Source organism: Telopea speciosissima, chromosome 10, assembly GCF_018873765.1.
Source record: "Telopea speciosissima isolate NSW1024214 ecotype Mountain lineage chromosome 10, Tspe_v1, whole genome shotgun sequence".
Lineage (NCBI taxonomy): Eukaryota > Viridiplantae > Streptophyta > Magnoliopsida > Proteales > Proteaceae > Telopea > Telopea speciosissima.
The window spans coordinates 48,768,400-48,785,506 of NC_057925.1; the positions used below are offsets into that span (position 1 = coordinate 48,768,400).

At 40.6% G+C, this 17,107-nt stretch overlaps 1 protein-coding gene across 1 annotated transcript in view; it reads left to right on the plus strand.

The window, feature by feature from the left end:
- The first annotated feature begins 1,187 nt into the window (after positions 1 to 1,187).
- The window catches only part of LOC122643674 (sister chromatid cohesion protein PDS5 homolog B-like), a 77,881-nt gene continuing 61,961 nt past the window's right edge, over positions 1,188 to 17,107 (plus strand). Inside the window, exons 1-3 of the mRNA XM_043837275.1 lie at positions 1,188 to 1,340; positions 12,065 to 12,268; positions 12,381 to 12,562. Of these exons, the coding sequence (XP_043693210.1) occupies positions 1,248 to 1,340; positions 12,065 to 12,268; positions 12,381 to 12,562 (479 nt within the window). The 5' untranslated portion in view covers positions 1,188 to 1,247. The remainder of the gene's footprint in view (positions 1,341 to 12,064; positions 12,269 to 12,380; positions 12,563 to 17,107) is intronic.

Below are 17,107 nucleotides of genomic sequence, written 5' to 3' on the forward strand. Positions count from 1 at the left end.
GTTGGATTAGGCTGTATATTTTTATGACATTAACTTTTTGTTGGGTTGGGCTTGATGTATTGGGTATATTTTTATGAATTTTTTTAGCTTAAATTTATATCATGGGACAGGTGCCAGCATGAGTTGCACTATTTCAGTGTATGTCTAATGATACGGTCATGTTCGAATGGTTGAAATATTCAATTTAATGGAGAAAGACAGAAAAGGGTGGCAAGATAGTGCAACTCTTTGTAAAATTAAAGTATTCAGTTTTAACAGGCTGCATCATTTAAAGCCCATTTATATCTAAACAGGCCCATAGTCCGGGTGTGCACCGTTTAAGGCCCGGCTAAGGACCGATTATATGACATGATTATAGCCCGAAGCCCGACCAGGGCCGATCCAAATACTTAAACTGGTAATCATGATGTAGGCTTTAAGCACCGTGAAACCCGGTTAAGCCCGACCAAACCCGACCGGTTAACACCACTAACCATTCCTAACAGATTCCGTTTACTTAAATCATGCGATAAGCATAGAAAATGCGTGGTGTGGTTCCTCTACATGAATTCACTAGAGTCTAAAATCTTAGGCTGCACTTGGTATGCATTTTGAGATGATAAAAACATCATAAAATTGATCTTATGATGTATTCCAAAAAGGTATAACAAACACAGCCACTTATGTCTAATTAAACACGACACCCCAATGATGTGTTCGTGTAGTAAGTACAGGTAGACTAGCGAAATAGGCGGCCATCTTCTCCAAAGTCCAATCATTTTCTGAATGCCACGTGGATAGAAAAGGGCGTTGAGCTGACTAAATTTTGGTAACTAAACTTTTTGGGTAATTCAGCTAAATTCGGGTGGCTATGTGTAGTTTTTAAGTTTTGAACTCAGAAACTCAAATTGATAGCGTCGGTTGTCGAGTTCCGACAAGGTGAAGCCCTATAAAATACAAATAGAACTGCACGGTGGCGCACCTGACTACCTGACTCATGAGATGAGACCGTTCTTCCGTTATTGTTTCAGAAACCTGGATTTTGGATAAACTTCTCACTTCTCCCTCTTTATAACTTCAATCCAAGTAGTAAATTTCATTTTAATTTCACCTCATTTCGATTTCAGTTCGCCCCTTCTTTCAAAACCTGCGAACATCCCAAGCCTTCTCGCAAGCTTCGCTTGGTTTAACTTTTAGGCTCCGTTTCAATCAGATGCTTCTCCGAGAAATCTCCGAGTGTTGAGTCAAGTTGCGTTTCAGCTACGGATATGGCGACGAAGCTTCAGCAGCAGCTGAGGGAAGTCGGATCCAAGCTCGAAAACCCTCCGACTTCGAAGGATGTTCTAATTAAGCTCTTGAAGGTTGGCATTTTTTTCCTTGTCTGCTTGATTGAACAGTCAATTCACTGGAAAAATCTTCCAGAGCTCTCTCCCTGCCATCTCTTTCTTACTTCTGCATATGTGCTGGCACTCTAGCTCAAAGTGTTTTGTCTTGTTGAACTCAGACGAATATGCTACGTTAGAAAATTTGATTTGTTTTTTTCTTTTCTAGGGATACTGTATCCTCCAATTTCCTTTCTTGTTGAGAATTCGAGTGAATTTGTCTGTCCCCGTGCGTGTGCTTATGTGTCTTGGGTGGGAGGTGATGGCGGAAGTTGCTTTTCGCAGCTAGATTGGTTTTGACCCTCCTCTCCCCCCCTTTTAAAAATTTCTTCTTGTTTGGAGCTTCGTCTAGTTTATTTTAAGTGTTTTGGGAGAAGTGTTCATTTGAGGGTTGCTGTTGCCTGTTTCATTCTGATTAGAAAGAGGAATTGATTGAAGTCTGTTAGTTGAGCTTACGCGTAATGGATAAACCACAGGTTTAGTATTTCCGTAAATGATCCTGACTCTAGCCTGTAGGGCTCTAGGCTTGGGAATATTATAAAGTTTCATTGAATCAGGAACACGTATACCATGGATGAGTGATGACTTACCAATCATCACATTCTGAACTCGGAAAGGTTAGCAATTACTTGCTTAATTGGATTGAATTAGGACGGTTTGTACTGCTATATGGATGGTGGTCACAGTTGAGCAGAATGTACCCATTCTGGCTTCGTATGTTGAAGAATGGATGTCCTCGGTATGTTTGATTCTACAATTCAGAAGATCATGCTTGCACTAGTTAAAAAACTGTCTAAAAATCTTCTTTGTGGAACCCCTTCTCTCTCTCTCTGTTGTGTGTGTGTGTGTGTGTGTCTCACTTTCTCTTTGAATTGAGTGGAGGATTGTAGAGTGGCTTCAAAGAGAGTTGCATGAACAGGGTTTTAGATGAACTAATTATATGCTAAAAAAGAGCTGGACTAGTCCAAAAGTTAATGGTTTTGATTGGAGTTGTTTTAGACTTTATTGATTTTGTTGCGAAGTTCCATAGGTAAGGGTAAAGGGCTCCGTCCATGGCTTGCATGTGGTTCCAACTTCCAAGGACTGTTTTATCATTCTGGTTTATGGTGAACCGAAGTAGTGGGTAATGGGACCTGTCCATGGGGTTATGTAAACGGGTCTAAGATCTGATATAGAGTCTTCAGAACAAACAATAATTGAACACAAGAAGAGAAACCCTAGTGAAAGTGGGATGGAGATTTTGAGTCGCCCGATTGGAGCTAGGGGTGGGAGTGTTCCCAAGTTTTGGGCCATCTAGAAAAAGGGCATCCACCATCCATGCAGTTTGGAGACCTGAAAGAACTGTATCCTTTCTTTTATGTAAATTGGGGTGTCCAGAGTGTGCATAGATATGCAAGTCAAATAACCAAAATTTTGAAAATTTGGCTTAAAAAAGTGGAGTTTCTTAAATATGTCATCAATTCGCTTTTTGAATATCAATCTGATTAGCATCTTGGAACTATTAAATGCGAATAAAGGCTAACTATTAATTCTGTTCAGAAATTTCTCTTCATAGCTCTCACTTAGGTTAGCTCCTAACCTCACAAATTCATATCTCAACTGTGGGATAGGCTATATATTATACGCAAGGTGCTGACCCCACATAACAGTCCTTTATGTGGTATTGCAATGTGAAGTGGGGGAAAATGGAAGGGTTTGATGTATTTTGATTACAGGATCTAAGGTAAAGTAGGAAAGGCGGGTGGCAGGATCCATACTCTTAGCTGGAGACCCAAAGGCATAGGCTGTGGGTCATGGGCTTCTAAGGCCAACTGCCATATGCTTTCATGTTCTCATCCAACTGCAATGCTTTTGTGATGTTATCTTTGTGAGATGCTAAAGGGGAACAGATTGTTCAGCATAACTGATTACGATCTTGGTTAGTAAGAACATTGTTTTGATGGGGCTCCAACTCTAATGTTCTTATTGTACTTCCATGCAATGGTGATATTGGATGGAGGTAATAGGTGCATGATCAATATTCTGCTGAAGCAGGTAACGCAGGATGATGCAGTAGAACTAAAGAGTAAGGGAGGATAGAAAGATTAAAAATAAGGAAGCACAAAGACTAAACATTTTGGAGTACAGTTTAATGTGCTTGATATTTTTCCTTAGAATTGAGAATAATGGCTTGTGACTTTATGATCACAGCCCCTCTTTATTTATAATAGACGAGAGAACATTCTAGAATAGGTACAAGGTCAGAAATACCTCTAGGACAAAAATACACTTGAACCCATTTTACAACACTCCCCCTCAAGTTGGTGCATAAATGTCAAACATGCCCAATTTGCTAACAATAGATACAAAATTTTTACTAGTAATACTCTTAGTAAGATTATCAGCTAACTGATCACCAGACTGAACATATAGGATGCATATTACTCCTTGCTCCAGCTTCTCCTTGATGAAATGATGATTGATCTCAATATGCTTAGTACGATCGTGTTGCATTGGGTTATGAGAAATACTTATTGCTGATTTGCTATCACAGTATAGACGCATAGGCAGCTCAATAGGAACACATAAATCATGAAGAAGTCCTTGCAGCCAAAGGAGCTCACAAATACCACATTACCATGGGCCATAACTTGAAATTCCGCTTCTGCACTGGATTGGGCAACAACAACTTGCTCTTTGCTTCGCCAAGTCACTAAATTCCCACCAACAAAGGTACAATATCCCGAGGTAGACCTCCTGTCATCCAGACATCCTGCCCCATTTGCATTAAGGTAGGCCTCAACTCGTAAGTGACCCTAAGGAGAAGAGAGGACACCTTTCCCGGGATCAGACTTCAAATATCTCAAGATCCTATATGCTGCCTCTAGATGAGTAGAATGAGGATCATGCATATACTAGCTCACCACACTAACTACAAATGCTATATCGGACCGTGTGTGGGATAAGTATATCAAATGACTAACCATTCTCTGATAGCTGCCTTTATCCACAGGATCTCCATCTTTACCCTTTAGGTGAGTATTTGGCTCCAAAGGAGTATCTGCAAGCTTACATCCCAATATTACTGTTTCAGATAACAGATCAAGGGTAAACTTCCATTGTGAGAGGAAGATACCTTGAGCTGAATGAGCGACCTCGATCCCAAGGAAATATCTGAGTTTTCCTAGATCCTTGATCTCAAATTCTGTCCCCAAATAGGTCTTCAATGTACTTATCTACCTCTCTTCTTGATTAACAAAGTGTGATCAACATTACTTTATTTGCAGCCAATCGACACCATAGCTCTATGGAAATGTCCAAACCAAGCTCTTGGGGACTGTCTTAGTCCATATAGAGCCTTCTTGAGGCGATTTACCTTGCCCTGGGTTTCTTTAGTGGCAAAACCCGGAGGGATGTCCATGTATACCTCCTCTTCAAGCTCCCCATGAAGAAAGACATTCTTCACATTCAGTTGTTAAAGATCCCAACCTTAGTTAGCTGCACAAGAGATGATGACTCTGATAGTATTCATCTTTGCTACTGGGGCAAAGGTTTCTTGATAGTCGATTCCATGTGTCGTAGTGAATCCTCTAGCAACCAATCTTGCTTTATATCATTCCATTGTTCCATCTGCCTTATGTTTGAGTGTGAAGACCCACTTGCAATGAACCAATTTCTTTCCTGGAGGGAGACTCATCGAGTCCCACATGTCATTTTTTCTCACTGCCCTCATTTCATCATTCATTGCGTCTTTCCATCTTGAATTGGCCATTGCTTTCTTTTAGGTGTTAGGGATGGAAACAGAAGACAAGGTGGATACAAAATCATGGAAAGATGGGGAAAGATAATCATAAGAAACGACATTAGAAAAGGGATGCTCAGTACAAGTTCTACAAGGTTTACGAATAGCAATCGGTAAATCCAGATTAGGATCCAAAGGAGACTTACTAGGAGAAATAGGTGAAGAACTTAGATCAGAGAGCAACGACTGGTTAGGTGCAGTGGTGGTGGTGTTGTCAACTTGCTTCTGTTTATGCCTCATTCCTTTGGTAAAAAACCTTCAAGGTGTCAGATTTCCAGTCTCCCCTTGGACCTGAGATTGCTCCTGTTCCTGCCCCGTTATTCCATCCTTGAGTTCAACCGATGTGTCTTCTACCATGGGAACATCTAGAGAAGTAATCAAATACACCTCTTCATTGGTAAACTCTCTCGGAAGAGGAGCATGAGATGGAAGATACGCCTGTCTCCCGAACAACAACATCCTTGGTGACAATCAATTTTCTGGAGGAAGGATGATAATACTTATATCCCTTCTGGGTAGCAAAATAACCAAAAAAATGCAACGGAAAAACCACGCACCCAAAAACTTTGGGAGGCATCACAAAGTCGATGAGCCCAATAACACTTCAGTAGGGCAGCGGGATGCCAACACCCTAGAGGGCAACTGATTAATAAGGTATGCTGCTAGCAGTACAACATCACCCCAAAACCAAGGTGGAACAGTCATGGCAAACATTAGGGATCTTGCCACTTCCAAGAGATGTCGATTCTTCCTTTCGGCGATGCCATTTTGAGCTGGAGTGTCCACACAACTTGTTTGGTGGATAATACCATGGGTGGACAAATATGCCTGAAAAGATCCATCAATATATTCCTTCTGATTGTCAGACCGGAGAATCTTCACCTTTACATCAAATTGGGTTTGGACCATTTTGTGGAACAATTGATAACAAGAAAATACATCACTCTTTTGTTGCATAAGGTATACCCAAGTGGTACAACTAAAACAATAAATGAAAGTTACAAACCATCGATAACTAGAAATAGAAACACAACGGGCAAGACCCCATACATCAGAGTGAATTAAACTAAAAGAAACCAAACTTCGATTATCAGAAATAGGATAAATTGTCGAGTTTGTTTTGTAAAAGTACAAGCATCACAAACAAAGTTGGGGTTACAAGTCTTCACTGAACTGGGAAATAAAATAGATAAAATGCCTAAAGAGGGGTGGCCCAAACAACAATGTCACCGATGTCATTCAGCTAATGCAGATGCAGACGAATTAGCTTGGGAAATCAATGCTGATGGAGAACTATCAAGCAAGTAAAGACCACCAGCTAGCTTACCATAGCCAATTGTATTTCTTGTCACCAAGTCCTGAAAAAGACAATGATCAGGAAAAAAGTTCCTTTGCAATTTAGGCCCCGTGTAAGACTACTAATAGAAAGTAAATTAGTAGAAAACTTGGGAACATGCAAAACAGAAGAGAGGGACAATGAGGGAGTGCATTTGATGTTGCCCTTCCTAGAAACAGAAGTGAGGGAACCATCATCCACTTGCACTTTGGTATTACCTGACAAAGGAGAGTATTGGGAAAATTGAGTAGGAGAACCGGTCATATGATCAGTAGCCCCTGAGTCAATTATCCAGGAATCAGATATGACAGAGGAACTATGGCCACAAAAAATACTTGGATGGTTAGACGAAGAAGAAGAAGGTGGTTCAGAGGTTCTTGGCAGGGAGGTGGCCGAGGCTGTAGATGGAGCCGGGGAAGAAGATGAGTCCAACCGAGTCACCAAACTACACAGAGTATGGAGAGCCTCTTGAGAAAGAAATTGGTCTGCAGCAGTGTCTTCAGATGAAGTATGATGTGCTCTGGCAGAAGAGGGATGACTTTGTCCATGACCCCAAGTATCAGCGGGACGCCCATGCAATTTCCAACACTTTTCACGGGTGTACCGTTCCTTGCCACAATAGTCGCACTTCACTAGAGCCTGATCAGAAGCAGGACGATCACTAGTTCCACGAGAGAGTCCACCATAAGATGAATTTTGCGAACTAGTGGACATGGCTGATCGTTCCTGAGAAACTGGGTGAACCATGGCATTACGACGACTGTCCTCTGATTGTACCATGGCATAAGCCTGCTCAAGGGTTGGAAAGGGTTCCCGATTCAGTACATAAGCCCGAATCTGATCAAACTCAATGATAAGTCCTGCGAGAAAATCGAAGACACAAAGACCATCTTTCTATTTTTTTAAATGCAGTAGCATCAGTATCACATGTAGCGGTAAAGGACCCATAAAAATCTAACTGTTGCGACATGCTACGCAGAGTTGAATAATACTGGGAAAGAGATAACTCCCGTTGTTTTGTAGCATGGATTTTCTGTCGAAGTTCATAACACTGGGCAGCATTACTGACCTGGGAATACATGTCTTTGGCTGTCTTCCAAGTTTTGGCAGCAGTGTGAAGAACTAAATAGCCCCCGGCTATGGTAGCCTGGTAGGATCCATGGAGTTGATGAGATAGGACATCACAAGAAAATTAGATGTCATCTATTTGTCTTGGGCAGGACCAGCAGCAGTAGGCATAACAACAGCTCCGGTAAGGTAGCTGGAAAGACTACGAGCACCAACGGTAAGGAAGCAAGATCACGCTCACATCAAATAATTGCTCCCATTTAATTTAAAGGAGCTAACAGGGAATGGAAGAAGATCGTGTTGATTGACTCCTTCCTGTCCAGTAGATGCAGAGGAGATCTCGGAATTCCTCATGGTTGTTGGTCAGAGAAAAATCACCAATACATCAACACGACGTGGATCCGAAAGAGAACATCAACCTCTTAGGGTCAAAAGAGAATCAGACCATGGAATGGTCAAAAAATCCCCTTGGTGGGAGAAAAACTCACCACAAAGGGTGAAATCGAGAGAGAGTCGAGAGTGGTGGAGCAGCTAGAAGAGGTGGGAGGCAAAGGCGGTGGTTGTTGTAGGTGGTGGAAGCGGTGAAAGGTGTAGGTGGAGGAGGCGGTGGTTGTTGGAGGTGGCGGTGGTCGTGGCTAAAACCGAGAAGAGAAGGGAGAGAGAGAGATGATGATGGTGGTGATTGGTGCTTGCGGCGCAGAAACCGAGAAGGGAAAGAGAAAGAGAGACTAGGATTTCAAGATGAGAACCATTAGGGTTCGGATCCCCAAGTGGATCCCTGCTCTGATACCATATGGAGAATTGAGAATAATGGCTTGTTACCTTATGATCACAGCCCCTCTTTATTTATAATAGACAAGAGAACATTCTAGAATGGGTACAAGGACAGAAATACCCCTAGGACAAAAATACCCTTGAACCCATTTTACAACAAAATTGAATTACAGTAATGATTATACTAATACGTTCCCATAAGAACTTCCATCTCAAATTCTGGCTATGATATGGAGTTTCTACCTACCAGTACTATCTTGGGAAAATAGGCTAATTCCTGGGCTAAACTTGTATGGTCAAATGGTTACAATTTTCGAATAGATGCTCATATTGACCTCGTCTGCAATTAGGAAACTACTCGTATGAAAACCAATCTAGTCTCATCCGAATTGGGCACAATCCTAACCATATGGTATACCCTCCAGTCAGACCCACTGGTCAGAGTGAAGGTTAATCAACTGAAATTTTGAATCAAAATGGGAGTCCAGTTTGTTGATAATATTGCTTTCAGCTTAAAGAGAATTCTAAACATATTGTGTCCTCCTTGTGGATCCTTTGGAAAAATCCAAGTCAATTGGGTTTGGTTTTTGAATGATGATGAGAGTCTGGTTTGTCGACTGTATTGAAAGCCACTTATAGAAGTCCAATTCTAAATGCTGGGAATAAATTCCGATTAATTGAATATTTTTACATTCATAAATTAGCTTCATAACTCTTAAGGGTTTAGATACTTCACAATTGAATAGGTGGTAGGTGTTGGATTAGTCAGTGCTTGTTATTGTAATGAATAAAGCTGAGGCTTGGGAGCTTATCCTGATTCCTGATCACCTTTGGGTTTGTAGTAAGCCGTTATAATCACTAAAAACTTAATGTTGATAAAATTAGGATGACGAATCAAAGTTTCCATAAATGCATGTGGTGGCAGGAAAATGTGAGGTTGATTATGTAGGTGACTGAAATAGAGTTGAATCAGCTGATGGAAGAGAGCCTGAAGTGGTTCTCATGGATAAAAATATTTAAATAGCAGACCATGACTATGTGTGAGAAAAGTGAAATCTGTTACTGTGGGTTTTGACCTGTTCTTCTTCAATAGTGGCTGTTAGAGTCACAGCTACGGGGTATCATTATGTTGGTCTGGCTTACTACATTGATGATTTGGGGTCTTCAGAAGAGAACTCATCAAACCTATTAGTTTGTAGCTTGCTTCCTTTTTGGTGTGCTGGAGGCCTGGAACCTTCAGAAAGAATGGAAAACGAATATTCAGATGACATTTTTTCTATACTAGGGTGGTGATCTATACTTTTCCTCTTCTATTATTATTGCTGTCATTCTTAAGGAGTTTGAAGTATCAAGGCCTTATGGAAACTTGGGTAAGAGTTGTAAATGCCACGACTGGCATTGTTCCAGGATACTTGAGGTGCTTTCTTCTCTCTTCTCATCTTTCCCTCCCCCTTTTTGAGTGGGGTGGTACCTTCTTTTTCTGCAGTGGGGTATCTCTGTCCTGTTTTATCGTTGAATTTTTAAAAAATAAAAAAAATAAAAAAAATAAATTTCCTTCCTCTTTTTGCGGATTGAAGAAAAAGTAAAAGAAGAGGTAAAGATTTGAACCAGTAGATGGACTTGCGATCTGCATGAGCATACAGTTACTGGTTCGCAGTTTGCTTCTGATGATTTGAACTGATGGATTTTAGTACATTCCTTGCTGGATTTGGGGTGAGAACTGCAAACTGGCAGGCTGGTGCTGAGGTCATGTGACCCTTTGGAGATGGTGTTCTTGTTTGCATGGGGTGTTTCAATAGACTGCACATAGAACCATTACTGAAGTAGAGAGAACACTGTAGTTGGGCCACTAAATCAGAATGTCGATATATAGGATATTTAATAGGAAATATGTTCCAGCGTACCCTCACCTGAAAGTAGATCAGCATTCCCTGTGTTCTTAACCACGTGGAAGAGTGGTGTGGCAATGCTGACTGTTGGTGGTTTTAAAAATGAAGTGGATTAACCACAAGTCAAATTTCATACCAAAATTTTAGTTCAGTACATCCTATCATATGCAGGCATTCCCTTATGTGTATGTCCATGCAACCTGTAGTAGTCCTTTGGTATTCCCTGATTTTTCAATATTTTCTTTTGCCACTTGGGAAACTTGGATTAGACTGAAACTTGACACGTGAGCACAGAGGACCTTATGGTTCACCTGTAGAGAAAATTTCAGCCCAACCTGTTGTCCTGAACTGCCATGTGGCAGTTATTAGAGGGCATCCTGTTCTACTTCCAAGAGGGCATGCCAAGCCCCCACTCCAATATTTAATAACAAAATGTGGATATAAATAATTGTGAGAGGACCAGGTTAAACGATGGAATGTCATAAACAGTTCCTCGTGTGTTCTTCAATGCTTTAGTGTCCAGCCTTCTGTTACCTTTAGTTGATAATTTGCCCATTGCGTAAGGGCATTATTACTGGATACTCATCGCAAAAGCTTGCAAGTCTGCAGGTGGCCATTCATGAAAACTTATAGTTAAATGTTACCATGCAGTACCTTATGAGCAATTAATTCAGCTCATGGGAGTCTGGAGTCCTTCTGTTGAGCATCTCGGTATAAAGCCTGTTATACTCAGTGTTTTGCTGGAATGCCTTGACAGTCTCCTGGTTGTTGTTTGGGACACTTAGGTGGAATGATCCCCGAGTTAATTAGTGGCTTCTTGAAGAAAATGGTCTCTTTTTGCTTGGATGGGTAACCTGGGCGTTTCAGATGGTAGACTGTTCAAAACACCTTATAAGCGTGGAGGGGGCTGTATTTCCCTTTCTAGTGTCCACTTATCCAGTGCTGCGCTGGGGGAGATGTTGGGATTGCCAAACCCTGAAGGTTATCTTGGCACAGGAACTCAGCGATAGAAAAGAAAAGATTGGATTTGAGTTAGCGAGAGATGTGTGAGTGTATGGACCAACCGAGTTGGAGTGCATCAGTTTGTAATCAGTTGAGCTCCTTCACAACAATCAAACCCTCTTTCCTAATCTCATCACGTTTAGTGTCAAATCCTCCTTTCTCATTTCTTTTTTCTTAAAATTCTTCTACCTGCAATTCCTCCATTACCCCTGAGCTGTTTTTTCTTTTTATCAAAATTTTAAATTGTTCTATTGCATCACCATCTTTGAAATTGTTGGGATGTAGTTTGAGATTGTGGGACTTCGTATAGCACCCTTGAAATTTGAATCTTGTGGGGTGATTCTGTTTACAGAACTGGTTACACGTTTTCTATGTGCTACAATAAAGCCTCTTTTTTTTCCAAAATATTTATAGATTTTGATTACCTTTTTGTTGGTAAAGAAAGCTGCTAATATTGTGAAATGTGCTATGTCAACCAAATTGAAAACTTATTCGTTTAAATCTGGCTTTTGAGTTAAATGTGGGTTTCTTGACATGTCATTACACCCTCTTGCATGGGCTTCTCCTATTTGGCTCCTATCATAGTCTATGGGAGTTATTACTTTCCTGTTTCTGTTTTGGAACAGAAGTTGCTGACTTTTGGTTTAAAACCGTGCTTTGATGATTATTTCCTCTTCAATTTCATGTTCTGAAACCTTTCCCACCCCCTGTTGACAACCATGTCAGCCTTATGCTTATAGTTAACAATGATTGTTATTTTTCTTTGAAGAAAAATCTTGGTTTTAACTGTTTTGAATAATACAAGCTTATATTTTGTGTAAAGTTGTTTATATGCAATCTTTTGGACATGCAGCAAGCTGCAAATTGTCTTTCTGAGTTGGATCAATCACCATTGCCGCCAATGTTGGAGTCGATGCAGCCTTGTCTTAATGCCATAGGGAAGCCTGAACTGCTGAAGCATCAAGATAGAGATGTCAAACTTCTAGTGGCAACCTGTATTTGTGAGATTACCCGAATTACTGCACCAGAGGCTCCATACAGTGATGATGTTCTAAGGGTACCTTTCTTTCTTGCCATTTGGCCTTATTTATGTGGTGCATCACATTTTAAATCATCTTTGAAATTGAAAAATGCACCTCCATCTGATTGGAGTGGAATCTGTTATGCAGGATATCTTCCACTTGATTGTTGGTACCTTTGGTGGATTACGTGACATTAGTGGTCCAGCATTTGGGAGGATAGTTGTCATATTGGAGACTCTTGCGAGATATCGGTCATGCATTGTGATGTTGGATCTTGAATGTGATGACTTAGTGAATGAAATGTTCAATACATTTTTTGCTGTAGCCAGGTGGGTTTGTTTCCCCCTAATCTTTGGCAATTTATGTGATTTAATTGATGCAAGATTTGTTTCTGTTGGTTGTTGGCCTTATGTTCCTGCACACCTTTCGTTCCTCTTGGTTGTAGCTAGCTTCTATGCCTTATTTTATCACTTTGTCTTGGTTTGCTGCCAGGCTCTCTCAGCCTTTCTTTTATTTTGTTCTTCTTTAGAAAATAAAATCTTTTGATCTTTGAATAAAAATGATTTTCCTTTGAAGTTGTCAGTATTTTCATCACTGATTTTAAAATATTACTCCTGTTTTTCAAATCAAAATATTAATCCTAGTCATTCTCTAATCTCTATACTCTTATTTATCCAAAGAAAAATTTACCTATATTCTTGATTTCTGTATGATTAAACTTCTTCTAGAAACCCCTAGAGGTTGCAGCCTGTAATAAAAACTAAAAAAAGGCACATTTGATTGCATGCTGTTGTTTTCAGTTATGCAACCACCTCTTGAGAGGTTTTGTAATACCTGGCTTATGTATCTCTGTGTGTGTGTGTGTGTGTCTTTTCCCTCCCCTACCAAAATTGTTGTTGAAGAAAGGTATTCTTGTCATGAAATTACAAAACCTTTGATGGCTTCCTTTGAAATGCTGGTATAGATACTTTAGTAACAGATAAGGTGTTCAGATTTCTCACTCTCTCTCTCTCTCCCTTTCATTTTCTTCTCCTTGCCAATAACAGGGTTATCTCAGTAAGTTGAATAATGTACGAGATAATGTATAGTTCCAATATGCATGCCTTTACATGCTGTAGATGCTGATTCTGTTTTTTGTTTAACCCTTCAATCCTTCGTTGCCTGGTTACTTGCAAAGTGTGATGCTATAGGGAATTTAATGTTTTCTGTACTTTGCCCAGTGAATTTTTGGGCTTATGAGTAATTTGAAGGATCTATGTCTTGGCTCTAAAGGAAAAGCTGTTGTAACTGGTTCGGGTGGCAGTAAATTGAAGTTTGTAAAAATAAAAGCCAGGACTTTTCATGAATGCGCAGAACTGCTTTTGCATTTTTTGAGAGTGGCAGGCAAAGTATATTTAATCTAGCCCTTGGTTTTACTTGGCACTTCTACATGGTCTTGGAGACTATGTTGTGGTGAGCTTTTGTCTTCTGCCCTTGTCCAAGGTCAAGTTCCTACTTCTTTAAAGATTAAGCCAAGTGAAAAGGTGGTTGATTGGATGTCTTGGTTGTCAATTTGACATGCCGCAATATGGTCAGCAAATTATTTCCAGTCACTGTTTTTGTAATTTTTTTCCTATTATTTTTACCTATGCTGTTCTGCATTATTTCATCTTCACATGTGGAATTGGGTTGGGTTGGGGGGGGGGGTTAGTGCAAAGACACCCAATAACCCCTTACCCAACTGTTGGAGGGTCTGAGCATCCGACCCTAAACCTTAAGGCATTAGGTGGAGCTAGCTCCTCAAGTATATGGAGGCACCAAGGACAAGGACCAGAAAAAAAACGATGTGAGGCAATAACTCTATAACTCCCCACATCTCAACACTCCTCCTCACGTGTAGCTTTGGCATATCTGGCTCTACACGTGGACAGGCAACTAAGGGAGGTTAAGAAAGGGTCCTGGGCTCTGATTCCATGTTGGAGGGTCCAGCCCAAAACCTTAAGGCAACGGTGGAGATAGCCTAAGGGTATATTAAGGCACATCCAAGGTCCCAGATAACCGATATCAGACTATACCTCTATAACTTGCAATATCTCAACATTCCGCAAGTTTAGCTTCGGCATACACGTGGATATACATCTTAAGGAGGACAACAAGTGGACCTGTCTCTGATGCCATGTTGAAGGGTCCAACCCAAAACCTTAAGGCATTAGGTGGAGGGAGCTCCTCAAGTAAATGAATGCACTAAGGACCAAAACAAACTAATGCTTTTGGTGCCACTAATCACCATATTTGGATGGAGCGTAACCTCAGAAGATTAACCTCCAGTTCTAGATCCTTCCAACAGATTTGGGACTCTATTCTCTTTGATGTCATAAGCAAGTTGTCTATTCTCTCTAGTGGGGCCTGTTGGATTTATGTGTCCATCAAATCCGGTTCGGTCCCGTTCAATCCGGTTTTACTTTGTATTGAATCTTTATATATTTTGGTTTAATATTATCACATGCGATATAAACTTTTTGAGCATTATGTGTCCGTAAGTATTACTTAAAATGGTAGTCACAACTAGGGTTTGGGCTAGGCACCCTTATCATATGGTCGTCGCATTGGGTATGCCTAGACATGTGATGTCAGGGTACGAATGTGAGTACTCACATGATCGATGTGTGTATTGGTGAAGAATCTACTTTGTCGATTCCTTCATGTATTACTGCCAGATGTAGGAAGGGATAGACATGTGTCACCGAGGCCCTGTACCTGAGGGGACCCTGTCACTACAAAGTGTGACCGCATTCTTTGGTTCATCAATGACTGCGGCTCAAGTGAGTCAAAGCCGGTGTTCTGGGAATGCGTGAACACTTTGTGAGTGAAAGAGTTACTCAACATGGTCACCACTGCCTGATTGGGGAACACCGAGATTGAAGTTGTCCGTGTATGGTCGGATCGGAATCTGGATCTAGTGCTGTTTTGGAAATGGTTTTTGCAAAACCTATTTTACATAAAATAATAGATTATATACAGTTATTTGGTTAAAGTGTTTTATCGAGTTTTGCGGGACCCGATCAATTACACAGACACTCTTATATGGACATGTACTATGGAATGGGGTTTGGCAGTACAAGTGTACATGCCCTAGATTCCATAATGATGGTGTTGATTAGTAGGGGGGTTGTACATGATAATTTATTATCATGTAGGGAGTTATTTGGAATTTGCTAAAATAATTAGTTCTTTATTTAATTAATGGATATGGTGCTAATTGTAATTATTCATAAATTAAAATAATTAATTAATTATAACATTCCCTATTAGATTCTGCTTCTTCACCAATTAGAAGCACTTTGAGTTTAAACAGGACAACCAAACAAGGAGAGAGAGAGTCTGACTCTTACTGGGATTTCTTTTTCCCATCTAGGGTTTTTGGAAACCCTAGTATTATTTAATAACCACAAACGCAGAGGGGGGCAGCAATGCTCCATGTTTTTGGCTGCCCCCCCTCTTGGATGGTTTTTTTTCCCCTCTCTCTCTCGTGATCTCTTCTTCTCCTTCTTCTTCCTCTCTACTTTGTTTGAGAGTTAGGGTTTTGGAAACCCAGATTTATGCTTAAAGAACTGAAGAGCATCTAGGATTGGCTTGAAGAACCTTGGCTGCACCATTGGAGGTTCGGATCTGTTTGCTTGGAGTGCTCATCGGAGGAAGAACCATTGTCTATTGGAGGAGCAACACTTGAGGCTCATCAGGTTAGCAATTCTATGTTAATTCCTGTTGATTTAATTATATTGATTATTCATGGGATGTGAAAGTAACCCGAATCGATTATTTTCCGCTGCGCATTCGGGTGTGGGATGGATCCCTCTATCCATGAGATGGAATAGGGATGATTATTCTCTATGACATGGATCCCAATAATTTTATGGGACATCAAAGAGATGGACTGGGCATTGGTTTGTCATACCAAACCCTAATAGGGTTCTAGTAGGGCACCATGGGCAACCATGGAAAACCCTAAAATTGAAAATAGGATGCCCTAGGGACAACCCTGGAGTTCCCTAAAACAGGGAACTCGAACTTATATTATTATTGGTTTTCCAAGGTGAACCACCATGATCCCATAGACTGTAGGATCGACCTACAGGGCCTCCCCCACTGGTGCTTCTTTTGTTTTTTGTTCCCCCTTCGGTAATGAATTTTTACTCACCCTCTCAAAATCTCAATACCAACCCAATAATCTGGTGTGAACTGCAAGGAACTTTACCACCAGGCTGAGGTTGGCACCCCACGTGTGGAATATTTGATTCAAATTGTTATAGAGTGTACCGTGGGGGTACAATATTTATGTACCATGGGGGTACAACAGTTGATGTGTAACTAACGACGATAGGGGGAGTGTCCCTGTTGTGTTATATCTTATGTAGTGGATGCATAAGTTGAAGCTCCTAGCGGTCCTTGATAATCTTCAGGAAGGTCCTACTGCCACATGACATCATATTGTAGACATGGTCTTTCATCATGTCCACAACGACATACAATTATGGTCGTCTGTGCTCACATGAATCTATCATGGTTCAGCTCCTTCTTCTCTCCTCCTATCCTTCAAGCTCTTGTGCTGATTGGTTGTTAGTTTCTTCATTGGCACAAATGATCCTAACATTGAACTTTCAATTATAGAGTGATGGAGAGATAGACTTGGCTAACCAGGATTCTTGTATTTCTATATGGAAATGCTGTCAAATGTAAAAGAGTTCATATTTATTGGAGAAAATATGGATTTACTGGAGGAAAATCTGTTCCTCCATACTGGAATATATTTGCGTGTAGAATAAGCTCTTGGTTGCTTCTTTATGCAAAACTGCATGTACAGATTAAGAACTAATATGACCTCTGAAATGTGCTAC